General features: G+C 41.9%; 1 protein-coding gene across 1 annotated transcript; it reads right to left on the minus strand.

Moving 5' to 3' along the window:
* Window positions 1-1,739: 1,739 nt before the first annotated feature.
* Window positions 1,740-24,336, minus strand: LOC149281492 (methylmalonyl-CoA mutase, mitochondrial-like). Its single transcript, XM_089499217.1, is given in 14 exon segments — window positions 1,740-1,868; window positions 2,410-2,577; window positions 5,328-5,475; window positions 7,828-7,959; window positions 10,917-11,005; window positions 11,007-11,033; window positions 14,958-15,073; window positions 19,133-19,244; window positions 19,599-19,847; window positions 20,255-20,426; window positions 21,055-21,212; window positions 21,495-21,862; window positions 23,185-23,628; window positions 24,330-24,336. Coding segments are annotated over 14 exon segments (2,319 nt in total).
* Between the last annotated feature and the right edge of the window lie 990 nt (window positions 24,337-25,326).

A 25,326-nucleotide genomic window follows, 5' to 3' on the forward strand; every position in this document is an offset into this window, starting at 1 on the left:
GCTTTCTGTTAACTCCCCTGCCTGAAGCACCAAATAATTACATTGAGTATTAGTGAACTTTGCTATCTTGCCACTATGTCTCATAAAAATATGGAAATTCAAGTTCTGGTTACTTAAGCCCCATGTCCAGCAGGGGCGTCCCCTTGAGCACTGGACCCAGGAGTTTGGATCTGTCGGTATATTGTGCATGCACGTTTGCTTTTAGTATACAAACTGGGATTAAGGCTTTCAAAAAGCCTTCCACAGAGGAAGCTCATTACACATTTCAACTCTGCCATTATTTCTCATATTTAGCAGGAAGAATCTAAAAGTAGTCCACTTTACACTTAATTTGCACAAAAAATGGGACAAAATCAGAAATACAGAATATAGGCAAATTCACTTGATGATGATGACAGATCTCCTCTTAACGAGCTAATAAATCGGCAGCATACTTTTTATAACTCTTTTGAAAGCCCTTAATAATGATGCTCACCATCCAGCATGCATCTTTGTTGGCTACAAAAGAATTCAACAATGACCTTTCACAGAGAGCTGTTAAGTGGTTAAGGAATAATGGTATAGGAACTCCAGAAAAGAGCGTACTATTCAGTGGTAATCAGTAACTTCTTTTCGCTAGTATGTTCTATTCATTTTTTTATTGCTATTTATGGAGTAGGTTGAACATTAAGTTACTTAGAAACAGCCCACCATGAAAGGCAATCAACCTCTAAGCTCTGCAGGTAGCCATCAGACAGAATATTACCAATTATGGTAAATTATATTACATTTTCCTAACTTCTTTTTTTTATATTAAAGAGCAGCTGTCACATTTGAGATAAAATGTTGGAGTCTCGCACTAAAAAAATCTATCATATGCTTCTATTTTTTATATTCAGTTATTCTGCAATATGAAAAGTTTTATTAAGTCGTTCTGTCTGTTTCTTTCAAATTCTAAATTTAAGTGGTTCTATGTAAAGGGTTTGCATAGAAACATAGAATTTGATGGCCGACAAGATCCATTTGGCCCATCCAGTCACCCGTTTTTTACTGACCTTAGTCATTGGTCTTGTCTCGGGTGTCATATGTCTATGCCATGCATATTTGAATTCCCTCACCATTAGTCTCTGCCACTTCTGTTGAGAGGCTGTTCCGCTTATCCACCACACTCCCATTCAGGTACAATTGCCCTACATTACAGAATGTAATGTTCTGACAACCTTTAGGAGAAAATATCCTTAAAGAAGACAACACCGCACAAATAACCAGGATATAAAACTGTCCAATGACACCAAAAAGTGTAAGCTGCGAACAGAACCTATAATTCTCATAAAATCTGTAAAATAAAGGCCACAAAGTGCATCATAGACAGCAGCGGTGGCACTACCTGGTCTTCTGATGGACCAAAAGACCCGAGAGTTCTAAAAAGATGGTGGTCCTGCAACGATGCCTACTACGAAAACCTGCTTGGAAAAAAACTATTTTATAAAAAACACAAAATCAATTACTCAGAAATATTTTATTTTGAATGTAATACACAAATATACATAAATTATATTTTATTTCAACTGCCCAATCAAACATCTCAATGCGAAATTCTGAAACAAAAGGCCAATATGAAAGGCAGAAAGAACAGAAGTTACTTTGGTTTTCAGTGTCCTCTCGGAGAATAAAACACAAAGCAGGTATTAAAATAGGCCTCTGAAATACGGCCAATCATGTCATTCCGGGCAGTCACGTGACCCTCGCCTAATTTGACCTCACATTGACTGCTGTCGCTTGTCCAGACTTCTCTCGATGTCGTCGATCACTTGAACAGCAGCTTTTGGTATACGGGTTCCAGGTCCGAAGACGCTGGATACTCCAGCATCATACAAAAATTCATAGTCCTATGAAAAAACACAGAGCCTATTCATTAAAACACCGCATAATCCCCATCCTACTTGGATCTGATAGCCTGCCTAGCTCTATAGTATCCGGGTCTATATATTCTTGACTCAAGAGTCAGTACTGAGAATTACACGGCTCCACCAAGAGGAACATTATTTAGATTGAACACTAAGCAGACTCAGGAACTTGCCATCGTGGGTGGACTAGGACCCATGTCTCAGAAGTTGGTGGACGGTATCATAATCACAGTGATGTTATAAACCATGAAGGTCAACCACAGCGAGGCTTCTCCGACAAGAAGGGCTGAATATTCCCCTGTAGAACGTGAAGTCGTTCCATGAGGTTTCTCAAGGAATCCCACCAACTTACCACAGAACTGAACAGGGCCAGTTGGGCAGAAGAGGTAGAAGTCGGGCCAATCGAGGTTGGAGCTTCATAAAGAATAGTTCACCTGTTACTCAACAATTCTGCACAAAATAGCTCATCCGACTCATCCGAAACACACGAAGCGCTTAAATATTTATTTCTGTGACCTCTTACCTGTGGTGGGATGACGCCTCCACAAACAACAAGGATATCAGGACGTCCAAGTGCGCTCAGCTCTTTGATTAACTCGGGGACAAGAGTTTTGTGGCCAGCGGCTAAGGTGCTGACCCCCACGCAGTGCACATCGGCGTCTACCGCCTGCTGGGCAACTTCACGAGGTGTCTGGCAAAGGCAGAAAAAAAAAAAAAAAAAAAAAGTTTGATCCATGCAACAGTCTCTCGAAAGTCACCGAGTCATCGAAACATTGATCTATACATGTCAGGTGAAAACCAGTACAACAAATACTGGATATGTTCGCATCAGTACGTCAGACGTGTTAATGTCATTGTTAATGTTGTAGGGCTGAAACAACAAATCGATAAAATCGATAATAATCGATAACGGAAATCGTTGTCGACGATTTCCGTTATCGATTAATCGAGTGATCGATTCGTTGTTGGAGCACTCGGCTCCTTTTACTTACCTCCGCGAGCGTTCCCCGCTTCCGCTACACGCTCTGCACTCTCCGCCTTCTTTTAGTTGCGTGACGGATGTGACGCGTTCCGTTCTTCATGTTCCGTTCCGTTCTTCATGTCTGTGCGATTCGCTCTGTGCGAGTGGCTCTGTTCGCACAGAGCGATTCGCGGGGGTGGGGGTGGGGCAGGCCAGGGTAGGAGACTGAGTGCAGGGCAGAGTGGGGGTGGGGATGCAGGGCAGGAGACTGGGTGCAGGGCAGAGTGGGGGTGGGGGTGCAGGGCAGAGTGGGAGACTGGGTGCAGGGCAGAGTGGGGGTGGGGGTGCAGGGCAGAGTGGGGGTGTGGATGCAGGGCAGAGTGGGTGCAGGGTGTGAGTGTGGGGGAAGGGCAGAATGTGGGGGCAGGGCTGGGTGCAGGGAAGAGTTGGAGACTGGGTGCAGGGGCACAGTGCAAAGTGCTGGGTGCAAAGTGCCAGGGCTGGGTGCAAAGTGCTGGGTGCAAAGTCCCAGGGGTGGGGCAAAGTGCTGGGTGCAAAGTGCTGGGTGCAAAGTGCCAGGGCTGGGGCAAAGTTTCTTGAACAGTAATAGTCCACCTCTTTTCAGAATGTTTGGGGTTATTTTGTTTCATAAATATTGTGTTTAGGTTTTTGTACTTTGAAAATATTGTTTTTTATTACATCATAACAAAATAAGAATGTTAATGTAAATTTTAAGTTGTTTTTTTAACATCCAGTTCATTAAATTATTTTAAATAAACAAAAAATTTGCATATTGTTTTTTTTATCCGATTAATCGAAAAAATAATCGGCCAACTAATTGATTATTAAAATAATCGTTAGTTGCAGCCCTATAATGTTGTATATTGGCAATTTTTATTTCTTATTGTAAATGTTTAATTCTCTTTCCATCTATAGCATAGTCTTGCATATTATCTGGTTAACACATTTCCTTCTCAAAATGTCAGCCTGTATAATGTTTTTATGTTTCTATGTTTTTTTTTTTTTTTCTAAATTAGATGATATTGTTAGTTTATAAAGTTATATTAACTTTCAACACGGTGCGGTCTTTGAGAAGGAATTTCCAGAGCATTGAAAATTGGTTTTGTTCATCTATAATTGGTTGATATCCTTAATAAATAGTTAAAAAAAAAAAAGAATAAAAAATCTGTATCACAGTAAGACAAAATAATAATCACTTATGAGGTGAAACATAGATATAGATATATAGATATTAGAAATGGATGTTTTTTTTAATGAAATCTCTTCACAGGTGTTCAGAGGACCTTTATCACTCCCATCACTCCTTTATCACTCCCATCACTCCTGTGTTCCAATGGCCCTTTATCACCAAGCTGACAAAGGCATACAAATCCAGAGATCTGCTGGGTGGGCAGGAAGAACATGCGCACGCACTCCCAATCCTCTCGGCTACATCCCAACATGCTGGGTACGCCAGCGCAGGTATGCATCAGAGGCACGTTCAGCAAGACATGCAAGAGTCCAGCAATGGACCGCAACGCCCAATGTGATGACCACTGATGTCTGAGTATCATCATGGAGATAGAAGCACTTTTGCAAGCTATTGAAAAAAATGTAATTAGCCGTCTGAAAAGGAAAACAATAAAAAGGGTGACTCGGGTACATAGAGTTCAATTATTACTTGAAACTAACTCGACACGCTCTCAAAATCATTATATCTTCGATTCTATTGCAGCTTAAGTGGGGTTGGGGTGAAGTGGTTTAGTAGATGAAGCAGCACTTTACAGCGAGAAAGCATGACAGGTTGGATGTAGTGACATCATCAGACTCGCTAATACCATAGAAATCAGCGCAGCAAGCGGACATACGCAGAATAAAAAGTAACAATAACCGAACTGCACTTTCAAACCGATCTGTGAAAATGAACATGAAAGAAAAAAAAAAAAACGAAGGATCACAGTGACGAAGAAAAGGAACTTTATATACATATATATTCAATCGCTTTTTAATTATATTATTTATTTATGGTAGTTTGAATATATATAATATATATATATATATATATTCAATCGCTTTTTAATTATATTATTTATTTATGGTAGTTTTATATATATATATATATATATATATTCAATCGCTTTTTAATTATATTATTTATTTATGGTAGTTTTATATATATATATATATATATATATATTCAATCGCTTTTTAATTATATTATTTATTTATGGTAGTTTTATATATATATATATATATATTCAATCGCTTTTTAATTATATTATTTATTTATGGTAGTTTTATATATATATATATCCCAAGAGATTTAGAAAAGATTTCAATCAGATCTTTATAGTGAAAATTCTGCACGGCCTTCAAGAGCTATAGATAATGTCACAACACAAATGGGATTCCAAATATGACCTATCAATAATATACCTTACGATTGTGGAATTATAACTGGAATGGGGGGGGGGGATCACCTGGAATAGGGGTCCGATATCAACGTCGAAACCAAGATCTGCAAACCCCGTGGCGATAACTTTGGAACCTCTGTCGTGGCCGTCTTGTCCCATCTTTGCTACGAGCAGACGAGGTCTACGTCCTTCTCGCTCCATGAAAGACTGGACTCTAGAAAGAAATAAAAATGAGCAGAATAAAACAATACGGTAAATAATATCACAGACTGACGATCTGGAGCGTAGGTTGGTTACTGTAATGTAAATTACACATTTTTGTGTGAAATAAAACCTGGTCAAAATAGAATCCTTTTTTTTTTTTTTTTATTATTATTATTTTCTTCTTTTATATATTTTTTAAGTGAATACCAAAATTGACTTATTATGGAAAATCCACAAAACAATTTAAACAAATTGTTTCAAACCAGGGCTCAATTATTCAAACTCCGTAAAACGTTTGTGATCAGCGTGCGCCTAAACACAAGAAAGATAGAATAATAAGAATAAATTCTAGAATAAAAACAGCTTTTTCTATTTAGACAAACTGTCCTATTTTGCTTCTATTTTTTTTCTAATTTATTTTAATGTTTTTTTGTTTTTTTTTTGCTTAATTTTAGCTTCCATTTGTTTACCGATTTCCACGCACTTGATGCTTGTCATATTTTGTTATAATTCTCGTGATGTCGTAATCCATATAGAATATTTTTTTTTCCCCACCCCTTCCATTCTACAGAAGCGAATAGTCTTACCCACGGAGAATATGGAGATTTCACTTCAAAATCTAAAATGGATTTAGAAGAATGAGCGGCAAGAAAAGCTATTAGTCAGAGACGGCGGACGACGAAGGCGGCTCCATCAGAGACACTTGTCGGAGAATTAAACTGCTGGGACACATAAATCATGGCCAGAATTTCAAAAAAGGATAAGTCAAGAGCCCAGGGCTCACAATGCCTGAAAAAATACACTTATTTTGTACGTATTTTTCTCTAGTTTTTCTCTCTTAGCTCCCACAAAACAGTTTCATTATTCAGCATGACCATCGCAATTACATCACCAGTAATTTTTTATTAAATGTACTTTTGTGTATGATTTCACGCCTTAGTCTTACTTAATGTAACATTTGATTTTTTTTTTTTATTCAGGAAGATTACTGAAATCCTGTAAAATTGTTCAATGGTCTGCACTGATAGCCCAGAGCATTAAAGAGCTAAAGGTGCTCTCCTTGACTCTGCTCTCTCCTTCATCCACTCATTCACCAAATCCTGCCTCCTTCATCTCAAAAACATCCCCCAAATCCGCCCGTTCCTCTCACAAGAAACAAGTACTAATCCGCTCCCTTGTGATATCCCGCCTGGATTATTGCAACTCCCTACTAACCGGTCTCCACAACCTCTCCTCTTAACACTCTCAGCCAGCCTCCTGCCCTCTCTACAAATCATCCGGACCCCATCAACTCATCCCTATCCAAGCCGTCGTCTCCTACTGCTTCACCTCCCCCTCCACCACCAACTAGATTGTAAGCTCCCAAGAGCAGCGCCTGCTTCTCCTTTTGTACCCGTTTCTTCTTGTGTGTGACTTTAAATGATTCAGCTGATTGTAACAGCGCTACGGACTGTGCTGGCGCTATATAAATAAACGTAATGTTTTCTTATCGGTGCGTTATGATGTCAAACCATGCTGCACACATTATTGGGATACCTTTTATGGATACTCGGGGATGTCACCGTGCCCCTTGCAAAACATTAAATTATACATTCTACATGCTCTTACTCGGAGTTGCTTTAATGAATACGAATGTTATTAATTTTTTGCATATACACTACTGTTCAAGTTTGAGGTCACCTAGAAATTTCCATGTTTTTGAAAGAAAAGCAAATTGTGTCCATTAAAATAACATAAATTGGATCAGAAATCCAGCGCAGGCGGGGTTAATGTTGTAATTGACTATTGTAGCTGGAAACGGCTGAGTTTTAATGGAATCTCTTCATAAGCGTACAGAGGCCCTTTATCACTCCCATCACTCCTCTATCACTCCCATCACTCCTGTGTTCCAATGGCCATTTATCATTCCCATCACTCCTGTGTTCCAATGGCCCATTATCACTCCCATCACTCCTTTATCACTCCCATCGCTCCTGTGTTCCAATTGCCCTTTATCACTCCCATCACTCCTGTGTTCCAATGGCCCTTTATCACTCCCATCACTCCTGTGTTCCAATGGCCCTTTATCACTCCCATCGCTCCTGTGTTCCAGTGGAACGTTGTGTTCATTGATCCAAGTTTACGTTTAAAAGGATAACTGATGGTTAGAAAACCCTTTTGTAATTATGTTACAGCCAGAAATGTTCTTGTTTTCCATGAAAACTGCCGAGTGACCCCAAACTTTTAAATGGTTGTGTATCCTGACGTCGGCTCGACACGCGGTGGATTGATCAGTGTATAGCCAAAGAAAGGTGGCCTTGTTTCCAGAAACAACAACATAGACAGCGATTGGCAGGTACATGCGCACAGAACGGACGCTTACCTTTTCAGTGAAGAGGCGATCTCTTCGCTTTCCCCATATTCCTGGCGATAGGCTCCGCTCACCATCCGATCGCTGGCTTTGTGTTCGCCAAACACCTTCTTCATGGCATCGGTTATTTCTCCCACTGTACACCTGCGGCACACAAGAAGATGACCATGATCTCAATCACCTTATTATTATAAAACATAACAAAATCAATTTACCAGAACTAGCTACAGTGTGTGCTCCCCCCCCCCCCCGCAAATCGGTATAAATCACGAAGATCCTGAGAGTAGGAAGTAAAGATGGCTGCTCCCACGGTACACACAAGGTAAGATTTTAGTACATTGCAAATAATATATATTGTTCATTATAATATTTAAACATTTCAAATTCAAGATTTGTGAAAGGAGATAGTTCAATGTAAGTCTTGATGTAAAAATGATTTAAAAAGCCCCCAGAAATAGCCTTCCCAGATCTCTCCTCGAGGACTCATTCATGTTCTTCATAGGAGAAGAACGTCCATAATAACGACAGAAATAAACTTATCTCATGGCGGGTAGCGGGCAGGAGCGCACTGATTAATCCCTTAGCTAATGAAGTCCCCAATTGATCAGTATGTCATTCGTTTAAAGTATTTTCAGAATTGTCAATGCGTGGAATGAAATCATTCTCAACATACAGATCGGAGGCCTTTTCTATCTCACGGTCTCGGTTGATTTTCTTGTTTGTCGCTAAGCTTTGGGAGGTAAAGGTTCTGCTCCAACTACACTGCTGAACTTTTTTTGGAAAATTCCTAACGCCGCTAAATGCCCGAGCGCCAGCAATATGGAAGCAGGTCAATTTTGGCCTCATTCATAATTTCGGGGGGGGGGGGGGGGACACTTTAAAGTCATTCAACGCCGAAGCTTAAAGAAATCCCTTCGCTGACCACCAACCAAAAAACTGATTAAATAATGTTTTTTTCCCCCTGTAAACTGCGTAGAATGTAAGGAAGCCTTTCCAAAGCATTAAAAAAACCCAAGCACGTGGGGCATTACTGTTGTGGGTGTTTTGGGCGGCGGGGTAACGATTGTATTCAGGATACTGTTCGCATAAAAAAAAAAAAAAAAATGGTAAATGGCTGCATGACAAGTGGTAGGATGTCCTTTTGTGAAATAGCCTGATATTAGGCCTACAGTCCCTGCATCCGTGCCGGATTAAGACCCTATGGGGCCCTTAGGCCCCCCCCCCCCAATTTATCCCCTGGTTTTGAAACAGGGGGCCACTGTCCACCTGGACCTGGCACCCTGGGTCTAAGGCTAGGCAACTTAGGCCTGAATACGTCGCTGGTCGCCTTCTAGCTACAAATAGTCCAGCTACTACAATGCCAATGGAAATCATCCATCAGAGCACCAGGGGCCCCTAGGCACACGCTTAATGTGCTTTATAGATACTCAACGGCTGCTTCTCGCACCCATTAATGCATCATCGTACTTAAGCCGTGTCATTAAAAAAAAAATGCGAGTGCATTACTAGACAGCTACGAATACACTCTTACGTACCTATTTGGATATCTAGATTAACACTTTCGGCCCCCTAGGGTTGCGCAGGGCTTTGGACATTCATACGGGGCTCTGTATTCCAGCGCATAAGAGGTTAACCGTAGATGATGATGGCTCCCTGATAGTTTGATGATAACCATTAAAACAATCACAATTGCAAAACTCCACTTAAAATAATTGTTGAAAGGTCTGCGCCTTTTCATTCTAGGCTACATTTATAGTCCTTTAATTAATAACCTATGGCTGCAAACACCGACGAATCCATTAAAAAAAACTACTCCGCGAAAAAAGTAATCTGGAATTGCACGGATGTGAAGATAAGAGGAGCGGCAAACAGCAGGGGGGGGGTGGTGGAAAATTGCAGAAGAGTTATTTCTAAAGGGCAAAGCATTTCACAAGAAGACACAGTATTTTTCCACGACTCATTACGGTGTTTCCAAACCATCCTTGGACGCCGTATATTTTGTACGTAATGGTGGAACAGGACAATGTTTGACTTGTCCGCCCCCGTCGAAAACGTTACTTAACGTTTTATCTCCAGCCTTCTGTTCTCACATTTGCTCATTCATTCGCTTTTCCGCCGCTGTACCCATCCTTTCAACCCTTCTTCTGAGACCCCTCCCTTCTTTTTACAGACCCCATGCCCCATCTCTGTGGACTCCTCGCCACCTCTCTCTCTCTCCCCCCTCACTCTTTTAACCCGCAAGTAGTGATCTCTTCTGTATTAAAAAGTCCACCACGAAGGGATAAGGCAAAACATCCAAAACGAGACATACAATCCATCAACTCTTCATCTGCAATATAACGGCACTTTACGCCTCGCACTCTCTAAATGCCGGGTGCAGCCTGTGACACAAACCGTCTACTTTACCGATGAGAGATTACATTGTACGTGCCGTCAGCCATTACCTTCAGTTACCATCAGATATAGGTTGAGCACAAAAAAAAAGCCAATAAATGTAATTGCGCTGTCATTTTTCATCATTGGCTTTAAGAAAATGTCAAATGTGAACACGGAGAACACGCTGATGATGAGGATGACGGGAGGGAGCTGTGCCGTTTTGTAGCCCTGGTGTTATCTCTTATCTCATGGGCGCTATTCGGCTCTGGGAAGCCTTTGTAAAACTAATTATTTTTTTTTTACATTTAATCGGTCTTTGAGGTCACGTCTTGCACAACGCCGAACATCACAGAATGCCGATAGGAACGCACAATGCACAAAGTGCATCGAGTCACACTGCTTGCATAATAACAACGTGAACATGAGAATTAGGAGAATAAAGGAAATCAGTTAATTCCGATCACATCTGGCCATATTTTCTTGGTGAAGAAAAGAAAAAACGGCAGAAGCGTTGGGTCCTTACTATGGCCAGGTCACATGGATGAGGCATATTAAAGAACATTATGTAACTAAACGGTTTTGTTACTTAGTTTAAGATCTATACTGCCCTACATTGGTTATTGTTTTGGTGAATATCATTACATTTTTACGTATATTAGGCGTCGGGAACCATGCAGGATTCCGGGACGTGACATCCCCCCCCCCCCCCTCCTGCCGTTACGTACCTTGCACGGGCCGCCTCGACCGCGAGCGCCAGGATGTTTCCGTTGCCGGAAGCCGCACACTCAGTGATTGCAGCTAAACATCGCTCGGCCCGCTGCTTTGTCTCTGGTAGCCTTCACCTGAAAGCAAGAAGGTACACTATAGTTCATCGTGGAGTTTTATGCACTGCTGAACGTTTTCAAAGGAAGAAGTAAAGCAGTAAATCTAGAAGCTCTAGAAGGTGGCCGCCTCCAGCTGCTGCGGAATAACAATACCCAGCTGGCCAGATACTGACAACAGACTTAGAGCGCACCCTGTCCGTAACCTCGTCTTAAGCAATTAACTAAAAGCAGAACATAGAATAGATATGATTGAAACTCTTTATTATTTATATGCTCATTAATTGCAGTCATCACAGATACCGGACCCTCTGACTTCTGTTAAAAGACAATTGCCCACGTCTTCTGGCCGAGTCTCTGATGCCAATCATGTTGAGTTACACCAGGAAAGGTTAAATATCTGACTTCCAGCACCTCGGGTTCCTTAAAGGGGGTCTATTGTTTTTAATTGCTAAAAAATACATTTAAAAATAGGGCTTTTTCAATAGTTCTAGTTTTTGGCCAACAACATAACGTTTTCAAAACAATAGAATGGCAGAGTCTTGATTACCCAGCCAGACTCTAATGAAAGTCTATGGATGAACAGCAGGAGCTCCTGTGTGACTTTGGGCTTTAAGTGGGGGATACAAGTCAATTAAATGACTACCTAATAATAGGTAGTATTTGTAAAACTGCAATGACATAAACATTTAACACGTAGCATGAAAATAAGTGCGGCCCAAAGGTGCGAGTGAGAACACACGAATGCACTTAACTGTATGCATGCAGCACCCTATACTTGCCACTTTCACCACGTTCTTGGTGTGAAAAGTGCTTTTAATTTGCAGTAATGGTTATGCTTCATCTACTTTTTAATTAAAAATAAAAGTAGAAAAAAGGAAAGTTAATTATTAAATAAGTTTAAAAGGATCAGATAAAAAATAAATATCCCCCACAGTTAGGGGATAAGGTCTAAAAAGATAGAAGTGACCCAAGTTTCTCTTCATACATTTACTTAAAAAGTCATTTTTCTAAAGACTTATTTGTTATTTCCTCCGCATCCGCATCATCATCACCATCACCACAATGTGAATAAACAACACAATAAATATCGTGCTATGAAGCAGCGCAGGGCAACGGCGGCATCCGGTGTCTGGTGGCACTTTAAGGCCAGCAGTTGGCAAAGACCTAAGCGTGGCTGTCATTTTATACTGGGGTCAGCATGGGGCTGGACATATCCCGGTATGGAGCGCTGTCCACCAGCAGCCCACCGAGTATTTGCCCCGGTGAGTCAGATGGCCAGTCCGGGCCTGGCATCATCCCTACAAGCCATTCATCATGCGTATCATATAAATACTGCAATGCAACTAACGTACAGCACGTACCCCAATCATATAGTTACGTCAAATTGCAAAAATGCATAAAACATGATTTCATTCTTCAAGAAAAGCCCTGGGAAACAGGATGATGGCGTGATGGTATGTGTCTGGGGCTGAGGTGGTGAAGATAGGGGTGCGTCTGGGGCAGAGATGGATGGAGATAGGGGTGCATGTGGGGCAGAGATGGATGGAGATAGGGGTGCGTGTGGGGCTGAGGAGGTGGAGATAGGGGCGCGTGTGGGGCTGAGGTGGTGGAGATAGGGGCGCGTGTGGGGCTGAGGTGGTGGAGATAGGGGCGCGTGTGGGGCTGAGGTGGTGGAGATAGGGGCGCGTGTGGGGCTGAGGTGGTGGAGATAGGGGCGCGTGTGGGGCAGAGATGGATGGAGATAGGGGCGCGTGTGGGGCTGAGGAGGTGGAGATAGGGGCGCATGTGGGGCTGAGGTGGTGGAGATAGGGGCGCTTGTGGGGCTGAGGTGGTGGAGATAGGGGCGCGTGTAGGGCTGAGGTGGTGGAGATAGGGGCGCGTGTGGGGCTGAGGAGGTGGAGATAGGGGCGCATGTGGGGCTGAGGTGGTGGAGATAGGGGCGCTTGTGGGGCTGAGGTGGTGGAGATAGGGGCGCGTGTAGGGCTGAGGTGGTGGAGATAGGGGTGCGTGTGGGGCTGAGGTGGTGGAGATAAGGGTGTGAGGTGGGACTGGTCCTTCTCTACTAAACCTTCCGTAAGAAAATAGTCCTTTAGCAGTTTGTGGATAAGTCTGTGAAGGTCATGGACTGGAAACTCATACATGGCACGTTGGGCGACGAGCAGCTTGATCTTTGTGTGAACGGAAAGAGTCTAACAGTTAGTGGCAGGATAGGTGCTCGCTCTACTTCAAGACAAAGTTTTTGAGCTCCTGCTCCAAAGCTCCCACCACGAGAAGCGAAGGAATGGCTTTTGTTTCATAACGCACTCAGTCTCCCAAGCAATGCAGGGTAAACTCCAGGAATCAGCTGACGAAGACATTTGAGATGACAGAAAGGAAAAAACACTTTACATGACATGTTCCGGCATGCCTTTGGTGGATTTCAAGGCTAAAAAAATATAAATCTAAGCCACCTAAAATGACAACTTATATAAATGAAATCACTTGCGATAGATGGTCTTTGTTGCTGGAGCCGGTTCTAGGTTTAACTCATACGCGGCAATTCCAATTTAGAGGAAGGTCCCTTGGACCAACACAGAACAATGAGGAAAGTAATCGTAACAACATGGAAAGCTACCAGCTGTCCCCATTGTATCACACAAAAGGATCAAAGAGCACATTGAAAGGAGAGAGTAACAATATATCATCCCCCGAGCCCATATCGTCCCAATATTGAAAGAGCGCATCCTCCATTGTTATACGTTTAGACGTGAATAGCTCGCCTGCGTTTCATTTTGCCCGTTCCTTATAAATTATTAAATCACAATTCAATTTTGTGCAAAATGTAACACCTTATTGGCTGTTAAAGAGTTTGCCGGATTTTCTTCTATTAAAAGACTGTGAAATGTTGTAATCAGTTATCCGATGCACTCAACGTCTGACCACTTAACAACAAATAGTGCGTTACTAAAGCGAGTAATGGAGACATTTTCACCCTCTGTGTTATTTTATAAACATTTATCTTTCCCAATTGTTCTCACGTCTTTTTTAAGCAGATCTCTTGATGTGTGAATCGATACAGAAAAGAGAAGTCATAGATATTGTTCATAACGGCATGGCGGAGAACGCTGGTCTAGAACGTCGTAACATCTCCTCTCTTTGCAGGCATCTTAAGATTCTTTTTCATATTTGTTACTTTATGAAATGACGCGGGATTGTTTTGGTGGCAAGCATGTGGAAATTATTACTTTTGTTTGGAACATTAGTTCTGCTCGCATTTGCTTATGAAAACCACTTGACCGCTTCCACTTGACTCCATCACAGAGGTCTTGGTCTACTTGGGTTGTAAGGAAGGAAAACCCAGTGGCCGACCATTCTCTGCAACTTAAGGAATGAGTTAAAACATCAGCCTAATCCTCTACACATTCTTCTATTCCTCTAGGGCCAAAGAATCCCTAAGGACAGCGAGACCTCTACATCAGGGGTGTCCAACCTGCGGCCCTCCAGCTGCTGCAGGACTACATTTCCCATAATGCTCTTTCAGCTAAGGGGCTGGCTGAGGAGGATGGAAGATGTAGTCCTGCAGCAGCTGGAGGGACGCAGGTTGGATGCCCCTGCTCTAGATCTTCTTTATGGAGGTTGGTGGTTTATGTCAAGAACCTCCGAGCAATAGATTGGTGGAGGGTATGTGGTCTTGCCAACAACTGGAAGGCTGCACTTTGCTTTCTCTTCATTGCTTTGTACTCGATGACCATGTGGAGACCATAAACCTACATAAGCCAGTATTTAAAATGGCTTCGCCACACCCATCCCGACTGGGGGGGTCTAACAAAACAAACTTTGTTCAGGAAAATAAATCATCTAAACGTCTTTCCTGTCCCTTGAAGAACATATTCTGCAATAAATACCATAAATGTTCTAGCGGAATCCTATCACTAAATAGTATTTCCGTTTAGAACTCCATACCGTGTTGAGTTTCTCGATTTGCTTGTTGCGTACCACCGTGTTATCTATGGCCAGGACCTCCACGCTCTCTTCTTTTTCCAGCTGGTACTTGTTCACACCGACAATGACCTCGGAACCTACATGTTAAATGGGAGAAGGGGAGAGATTCATGGACCCACGTGTATTAACATAAACACAAACACATAATTCCACGAACATCAGGATTTAAACGGACAGTTCCCTGTCACTCAGACCCCCCCCCCCCCCCGGTAAAGAATAATGTCTATTACTAAAATAATCCGTAAGCACTGCTACTGTGTATTCTTCCAAAAATAAAATAAAGCACTTATCAGACACAGGAGATGCAGCCTCGCTGCAGCAGCTGCCCTTTCATGCCCCAACTGTTCTTGTCACTGATTGGCTGCCTTTAGCAGCCTATACATGGCAGGAAAGTGCTCCCATTGAAACCATAGAGAGAGGCCATTGCAATAAAGAGATGAAAGTGTAAATTGTACGTTTTTTATTGCAATTTTTCTTCAATTTAAAATAATGTATTTTTTTATCCGATTAATCGATTAATCGACAAAATAATCGGCCAACTAATCGATTATTAAAATAATCGTTAGTTGCAGCCCTACATAAAATATATCTAAACAATGTTGTAATGGAAATCTCTACCGTGTATATAAGCCGTGTCGCCATTATTTGACTGTAAAGCCGACATCCGCTTCCTGCAGCTTCCTTGCTCATGCTTTTAACGATAGGGGCAGCTAGTAATAATATATTAGTAATATGACATTTTGGGGAAAAAAATGACAGATTCTTAACAAGTAAATGTCAGGAATCTGATCAGCAAGTTACCCTCTACCATGTTTTTTGTGCAGCGTTCAGAGTGGGATGACGGCAAGGTTTAACTTGACTTCTAGATTGTGAGCTCCTTTGAGCAGGGCGCTCCTTACTGCTTGTTTCTGTAAGTCATATTGTTATGTGATGGACTACTGGTTATGTCCTGTTTACCCATTTGTACAGCGCTTGCGAATATGACAGTGCTATATATAACAATAAATAAATAATAATAATACACACAAAATAAATAAAAAAAATAATGGCACTAGAATATTAAATTCATATGAATTAAAGAACGTATTAAAGACCTCGGACAACTGAAAGCTTCGGCGTCGCACCACGAAAAGCAATTAAAAAATAATGACGGACCAGTCACAAGTAGCCATCTAAACCAGTATATAATGGGTTCCTGGACAATGGGATTTCCACGGGTAAGCTGTCTCCGGGCTTTATCTCCAAGTCATTTTCCAGTTGACAGACAGTAATTACCGCCTAATGCACGGCCCCGCTTTCTATTTAAATTAACCCAGGGCTTAAGTCTTTGGGATAAGGCGATTCGGGAAGCGCTCCATCGGGTTAGTGGGCTTCTTCCGAGCACTTTGCCTGCTAAATCCCTGCACATAAAGACATCAAACAATGGGGAAAATACATGAACAGCGTGACCGTCTCTATCGATATACAATTACTGTGTATAAGCACAATGAATTACACTTCCTATATAGAGTAATAAAGGGAAGCCGCTCCTATTCAATGCATCTCCGGTTATTACCATAAATGCATTGCTATTCACGAAGAGCCTCACTCGCACAAACATTAAAATTGATAGCCATAATCTTTATGTCATGCGTGTTTACATTCCCTCACTGTATTAACCTCTACGACCTTCGCTGGAAGACTGTTCTACTTATCTACCACTTCTTCAGTGAAGCAAACCTTCCTTACATTAAACCTTGAAGGCCAGCCTTAGATGTAGACTATGACCTTTTGTCCTAGCAGTTCTACTCCTTTGGGATATCCTTTCCTCCTGCGCTTCGTTACATCTCTTTATGTATTTAAAGGTTTCTATCACATCTCCTCCTCCAAGCCGTACATACTAGGATCCTTCAGTCTTTACTGATCTTTATTAACCTGCAAACCGTTCACTATTTTAGTTGACCTCCTCTGAGTCAATCTATAATCAATAATGTATCAATATGCTTATGGAGTTGGGGTCTCCAGAACTGTACACCATACTCTAGATCAGGTCTGACCAGAGATCTGCTATTAATGCCACCGGCCATACAACCCAGCACCCCACGACGATGTTTCTGCTGCTTTTCTTACATCGCCTGCCAACCTTTAAGTCCCCGACGCGCACACAAATTGTCCTCAGGAAACAGATTACCTACTTCACACTGCTTGGTCATGTGACATCGTTACACAACGTGATAATACTCCTTCCCAGTGAAACAATATTTTTTGAAAAAAGGGGGAAATAAACAAACTGTCATTATTTGTCATGAATTGCAAGCTTAACTTTTATCGGTAATAATCCAGGAAAAACGTAAAAATAAAACATTGGTCCAATATAGAGAATTCTTACAAGCATACATGGAGTGCACTTTGTATAAGTGTTATACACACAGTCGCCAAGTACAAGAAGTCAAAACATCTCTCTTTCAAAGACTGCCATCCGCTCTAGGAAGGAATGCATCATATAGTATAATCGGCATAATGGAACCTCACCAATTTAACTATACATTTTATATATATATATACATATATACATACACACACACAATATAGGGTAATATGTAAGGTATGTGGCCCTCGAGTTATTTTTTATTTTATAATAGAGTAGATTTTATAATAAAATAAATGTAATTATCTGCTTTCATATGGGTTTCCTGCATATTAGCACTCATAATCATGTTTTAATTAAGGCCATACTTGCCCTGTGAAAAGATTATGTCTAATTTGCGTGGGTACATCAAATATTGAAAAAGGGCACTAATGGTTAAATCTATGGCGAAAATGGCAAAAAAAAAAAAAAAAAGACACTCTTCAGGGTAGGAAACGTCTCAAAGGGGTTAAAATGCGTAAAAGTTCCAGGAGTTAAAATGTTGTCGCTGCAGAACAAGATGGGGTCATATAAATCAAGGTATACAGAAAACAACCGACTGCGCTTCCTAATAAAGCTGGCAACAAATATATAAACATAATATAAATGAGAGGTTTTTGTGATATATTATATATATATATATATATATATATATATATATATATATATATATATATATATATATATATATCACAAAAACCTCTATATATATATATATATGAGAAGCACGGGCGGTTTGTGTTATTTGAGCCAGGGACTAGCCTAGTGCAACGACATCCCCCGCCCCCCCCCCCCCATTGCTCATATAAATCTCAAAAAAAAAAGTAATACCTGAACCTATCGGAAATATTTACAAAAACCCATTCAGTGATTTATTTGCAGGTACAACACCGCCACCTACTGGACAGTGTAGTGATTTCAGGAGATAGTGATTTCACTGACATAGTGAACACTGTCTAAGTCTTTCTAGGGGTTCCAGTTGGATTTACCATTCATGAATTATGACAAAATGTGTACGTTTTGGAAAAAATAATCTTTAGTCCAGCACTACCTGTTGGACTTCAAAGCATGGCTACCAACAGCCTCAAATTTGCTAGACAGTCCCAACAAATCAGGCACTGGTCTGGACGTTCCTTAATGTCAAGCCGCCTCAAATGCAATACGGGCTTTTTATGTTGCCTCCAAACAGTTATCCCTCACCTCCTCCTTTGATCTCTCGATGGACCACTTCAGCTCGCCTCCTTTGATCTCTCGATGGACCCCTACACCTCGCCGTACCTTCCACCCGTACTCCACAAACCTAAAGAAATCTCTGTGATCTTGACCCACTACAACCAACACTCCATCCCTGCGTTTAAGTTGCCTCCGGGGAGGAGAAGAGAGAGAACTGCATGGCAGAAAATTGAGATCATCAGGAGGTTACCTTTACCCGAGAACTTTCCAAAACAATTACACTGATTGAAAAAACAAAAAAGCACACACACACACGCGTTTACCCCGTCCGCTGCCATGACCTCGGTGATCCCACCCCTGCTGGTTAAATGGCCAGGTCACACAATCACCTGCAGCGGCTGGCCAGTTAAAAACACTCAAAGCAGGGAATGGGAGCAATAACGCCTTTATCAGGCAACAAACAACGGCGTACCCCTTTTTTGTAATTCGTATCACGAACCTGAGTTATTACCCTAGCGGCGGAGTAGCTTGGTAGCACATATCGTATATCTGCCTCCGGCCGGACCCCGCATCTCACCTGAATCGATCCTCGCCTGCCTTCGTGCCGCACATTCTTCAATCCGGAGCTTGGGGATTCCTTCCGCCACGGCCCGCGCCATTCCACCCATCTCTTCAACTTCGTTAATAAGCTAGCCGATAAAACAACGATACAGGGGGATGACGCTACGCAACGACACGATTACATTTAACGAATGGAGAAAAATCTTAATGGATTCCTCTGAATTCTTCTAGTATTAAGACAAGAAATTCCAGAAGTGAGACCTCTCACCATCATACCATTTCCTGGTTTTAGGTAATAATGCCCAACACGTGCTTATGCATCCATCCATATTTTTTTTGCCCTTTTTATCCAAAGCAGTAAAGAGTTTTGGGTTCTTTTTATATTTTAATACATTTCCTTAAGTCTGGTTACAGACGGCATGTGGATCTGGTCATAGGTTGACGAGTTATCTTTTGTGCCCCTCCTGAAACGAAACCCTCACCTTTAGAGCTGCTTGATAGACCTCTTCAGTGAGCCACTCCATCATGTACGACCCTCCCCAGGGGTCCGCCACTTTGGGGATTCCCGACTCCTCTTGGATTATGATCTGCGTGTTTCTTGCTATGCGGGCGCTCTTTACGGTCGGCAAGCCGAGGGCTTCATCAAACGAGTTGGTGTGTAAGGACTGCGTGCCTCCGAACACAGCCGCCATCCCTTCGATCACTGTCCGGACAACGTTGTTATAAGGGTCCTGAAAACAGAAGCCAATGAAACAAAACACAAAGAATAAAACAAGCCATTATAATCAAACGGCCCACAAACATATGTCCAAAAACCTCACTTATTCCCCAATTATCTTTATATGGTAAGTAATACATATGGACCTCACAAGGCTCTTCTCAATATGTTATTTTTTAAGAATAAGTATATCCTACATGCAAACATGTAATATCTTAGTGGGGTCAGGAATTCTGGATACTTTCCTTCTCTACCGACACTTAATAACATAGCAGAAATATCTCCATGTGTCGGTGGGAGATATCAGAGACCATACCATATGTTGGGTGGGAATTTCTTTCTTCCAGGGGGTGGTTTTGGAAGGGGGACAGGGGGGACAGGACTCCTCATGCCCAGTTTGACATAAGGCATTGCGTGTACCTGTTCGGTAAGGGACCACCCCGACGTCTGGCAATGGGCTCTCAGAAGAAGAGATTTCTTCTCTTTAGGCTGGAAGTTTTTCTCGATCAGGTGTGCCCATAGCCGCCTGCCAGCTCTCATCTTTGCTATTTCCATGTAGAAATTCATTCCTATTCCCCAAAAGAACGACAACCTGCAGACGGGGCAAAAATACTTATTATGCCATAAAACTGTTTGTTTAAAAAAATTAAGAAAAAATACATAAAAGTGGATTATTTTCTGTTTTTAAACATAAAACGCTATGATTATTCTTAAACCATTTTAATTGAATAGATACCAAGGTGAGACTTTCCCTTAATGCCAATTTTAAATAAAACCTCAAATATATAAGAAAAATAATCAGACTCATGATGGTAAATTAATCGTTAACTAATGATCGTATCAATTAATGGATAATATTATTATTATCTTTTTTTAAATGAAAAAATAAAAGATCCAAAAGTGGATTATTTATCTGGGTCTCTGTAACTCTCTCCATCAAGAAATGCCACTTCTATTCTTAAATGTAGTTTCAAAGTAAAACATAAGACAAAACAATATCAGCTATAATTTCCTTTTAGAATATAAGAAACTGTAAAAAAAAAAAAAACAAACAAAAAAAAACAACACAGAGAAAAAGGACTCACCTGAGTTTAAGAATTCAATGCATTCCATTTTTATTTATATTTAAGGCTATAACATTTAATATTTTTCAATTATTTTGCATATTGGAGCAGAATACTGGAATGAAAGAAGGGGATTTTTAAAAAAGATTTTTGTACCTGGGAGCAAATTCGTCGATGGTAAGACCCGCTTTTAGCCCCGTTCGGCAGTATTCTAACCCGTCTGCCACGGTATATGCCAGCTCCAAGACAGCATCCGCTCCGGCTTCCTGCATGTGGTAGCCGCTGATTGAAATGGAATTAAATTTTGGCATGTTCTGTAAAATAAGTAAACAACATAAATAAAATGAACAATTGATAATAAGAAAATATAAAATGAAAACTATTGCTTTCCTCTGGACCACTAAAACCTCAGCTTCAATAAAATAAAGATAAAGATAAAAATCGATCAATTCCACTGAGATTATAAAATATTTAAGAAAAGATAAATATGATAAAGGATAAAGAAAATTGGGTATTCTTGAAAAATAAATAAATAGGAACTTTTTTTTTATTTTTATTTTTTTTTAGGGAAAAAAAAAAAATATCAAGCAGGGTACCTGAGATGTGTACTGAAAAATATCAGCAATAATCCGCATGGAGGGTTCTGGGGGGAATATGTACGTGTTTCTGACCATGAATTCCTTTAATATGTCGTTCTGTATGGTCCCGGTCAGCTTCTCCTGCGGAACTCCTTGTTCCTGTCCGGTGACAATAAACATCGCCAGGATGGGGATCACCGCGCCGTTCATGGTCATGGACACCGACATTCTCTCCAGCGGGATACCATCGAAAAGCATTTTTGTGTCCTCCACCGAGTCTATGGCGACACCTGCCATTCCCACATCTCCGTGGACCCGAGGGTTGTCAGAGTCATAGCCACGATGGGTGGCCAGGTCAAAAGCCACGGACAGCCCCTGCTGGCCAGCTGCGAATAAACAATACACACTTAGAGAAGGGAGAGTAACTTTCGGGGGCATGCTGGTCGAGGTCATGATGTATGTTACCATTCTGTGCCTTAGAAATAAGAAATATTACGGCTGGTCTGCCAATTTCATTTAACCCCACGGGGCTTGGAGTTAACTAAACGGAATCAGCTCATTAATCGTCATTAACCCACTTCGTATAACATGAGGGCAGCCACCTTCCCTATTGTAACGGGGTTGCTGTTGAGAAGAGAGATACATAAACGCGTTGATGAATGTGCCTGCTCTTCAGGTCATTTTGGCGTAACTACAAATGGATACTATAGGATATTAGAATATAGCAACAATTTGTTTTTCGCTAACCAACTGTCCTCTTTAGTGAACAGTCCCTCCGTCATGTGCCCCTCTATGTTCTGTTCCGCTACAGTCATCTTGTAATAACTTGTTACTGTGTGTGCTTTTGGATATGACGTTTTCAGACATTTCACCATTAAACTTGTCAGATAGCAAACTTCACAATAACCAATAGTTAATATGCTAATAAGAACTTTAAGAACAAAATACAGCTTATTTTTTTTTCTCTGCCCTAAGAGTGTGGAACCCCAGTCCTCAAGGCAGATCGGGTAAGTACAAGGCGAGGTGAGCCAGCGGCCCAACGGGCATTTATCCAGTTTGCCAGGTGGTCAGTCCGTGCCTGTAAAGGGCAAGTAGGGCTTAGCTGGCCCCTTCTAATGCATAGTTAAATCACTGACGTGACTTTCATGAAATCTCCCCACATTAACTATATAGTTTACAGGAGAAGATCACTGGAGTCGCCACATTGCCTGTTAATAAATCAAATTGGTAGTACTCTCCAAAAGCAAACATGTCTCCTCTGCTTAACCTGATGGTCATCAGATAACAGGGAAAAGAAAAAATGTCGGTGCGCTAAGCTAGTCTCAGGCTCAAATAATACAAATGTATAATATGAGGCCTACCAAACAGTGTGAGCATGCTGCAAAAACAGTGTGTTGGCTGTACAATGTATACAAAAAACAAAATACTGTCTGCGCTTCTCACCCTAATAAAGTTGGCAACAAATATATAAACATAATATAAATGAGAGGTTTTGGTTATATGAATTGGCCAAAGCATAATTAAGCTCACCCACCACGTCACGGGTGAGCTTAATTATGCTTTGGCCAATTCATATAACCAAAACCTCTCATTTATATTATGTTTATATATTTGTTGCCAACTTTATTAGGGTGAGAAGCGCAGACAGTATTTTGTTTTTTGTGGTCATCAGATAACGGCAGGGAGATTATCGTGTGCGAGGACTTACCCTTTATGTTATCCCTATAGAACTTGTTGCTCTCCTCCACTGTGCTGAAGCCAGCGTACTGTCTTATGGTCCATGGCCTGTGAGTGTACATAGTGGGATACGGCCCACGGGTGAAGGGTTTCACTCCTGGCAGCTCCTCGGGAAGATCCTGTGTGTCTCTTTTGGTGTAAAGGGGCTTTATCACAATGCCCTCCGGCGTGTGCCATCGCAGGCTCTCTGGGTCTTTCCCCTTGAGCTGCTTCTTGGCTAGGGCTGCCCATTCTGGGTGCAAGGTGTGATGGTGGAGGAGGCGCGAGCAGGGGCAGGGGCTGCAGGCTAGTGTGAGCAGGGCTGGTAGCTTGGTGGGACTCGGACGTCGTCTTCCATACGCGCTGTTCAGCAGCAGATGCTGCAGTCTCGCTCCCAGCATGGTCTGGAGACGACCAGAAGTCTGAACAGTCCGAACTGGCAAAGAAGCACAAACAGGTTAAGCTCTACGATGACCCACATTACATAGCATTAAAAAACACCTTATTAACAACTAATAACAATAAATATATTTTGATACAATTTACACTATTGTACTGCGCTGTGGAATATGAGGGCGCTATATTTAAATGTATAGCCAGTAACGTTCTAAAACCAACACTTGGACTTCAAATACAGAGGCCAACACACCACCAGTCTTCAACCTGCGCAGGTACATCAGGGGTACTGGCATTACGTCCATCAGACATATTGTCCTGGCGAGTGTGAAACGCATTTTATCAAACATCCCATACATTGTTCCGCACACATACGTCCAGCATTTTTATTTACACAAAGCTTAACTGTTTAAGGGGCCAGCAGTGGGCCATTGCAAAGCCTGGCTCTCACAGGGTTAAAGGTTATATATCTGCCTTCCACAGTACGACCAGCTGCCCCTATAACAAAAACGCACACTCACAGGCACATCGACTTACATAAACACTTTTTATCTTTAGCGTTCGAAGCGGTTGAGTGTTTGTGGATTTCCACTCCCAAAGCCCCCCGGCCAGAACGATGATGTAGCCTCGGGCGACCCCAGGACCTCAAAGGGTTAAACTTTAGTAAATAAACCCAAGGGACCCCTGAAATGAAGTGGGGTTCTCCCAAAGCTGCCGCCTTTATGAATGAGTAGCTAATACCCGACATGTTTCCCTATGGATACGGTCAGAATGTACGAGACCCCCTTTCCCCTGAGCGATTTCGTCCGTAGGTAAAGAGGGCAGCATTTACTGCAGCGATTAAACTGCCACTGCAGATCTGTCTGCCACACCGGCTGCAATCGCCAAAAAAACAAATACGACACGCAGGCGCTTTAACCCCTAACAACGCTTTCGAAGTTGCTCTAGCACTGAAAGGGTTAAGCAGACACCCTACCTGCAGCAGCATCCTGACACATACGCCGTACGCTCCTGAGACATGGGGACCCCGGCCGCAGGGAAGCCGCTTCAGAACGGGACAAGCTTTTTAGACCGATGTATTTAACCTGCATATCCGATACTAACTGCAACTGTACTCCTCCGTCCCAAAATTAAATTAAACTCTCCCAAAAAAAAACGACGACATCATGTCATTTCCATACAGGATTTCAGCCTCTACGTTATTTACATCTCTGCTGGGGGTTGGATGCATGGCTTATGAGAAGGCGATGCCTTGTGAGCAATGCCTTGGTCTGGCTTATTAAGGGTTTAACAGAGAAAGAACCTCAGGATATGAAATGTGTCAGGACATGTATTCGCCAATTATTTTATTATTATATTTTAATTGTTATTTATGTCATTATTAATTACTCTCTAATTAATAAAGACTCTAAAAAAGGCAAAAAAAACCAGCGAGCTTCTGATGCAGAAAGAGCATGGCTGGCCCTGTATACTGTATAGGAAAACCAATGAGATTTCTTCATAAGACTCCTCACTCATTGAATTATACATTATGCCGGGCCGGGCCAGCCCTTCTCACTGGAGGAACTTGCCAGCGTTGGCCCTTTATAATGAATAGCGCAGTGAAACAAGCCCCAAAGTGTCACATTGTAGCGAGCCACGTCACCCATACATCGTGCTAACCCCGGAGAAGGCGAGCACGTAGGCGAAGGGTCTCCGGACGGAAAGCTTTCATATTGTTAGGATGCTTACAGCACGG

This window comes from Sceloporus occidentalis, unplaced genomic scaffold, assembly GCF_023333645.1.
Source record: "Sceloporus occidentalis isolate IW3139 unplaced genomic scaffold, rSceOcc1.0.p SCAF_131, whole genome shotgun sequence".
In the NCBI taxonomy this organism is placed as follows: Eukaryota; Metazoa; Chordata; class Lepidosauria; order Squamata; family Phrynosomatidae; genus Sceloporus; species Sceloporus occidentalis.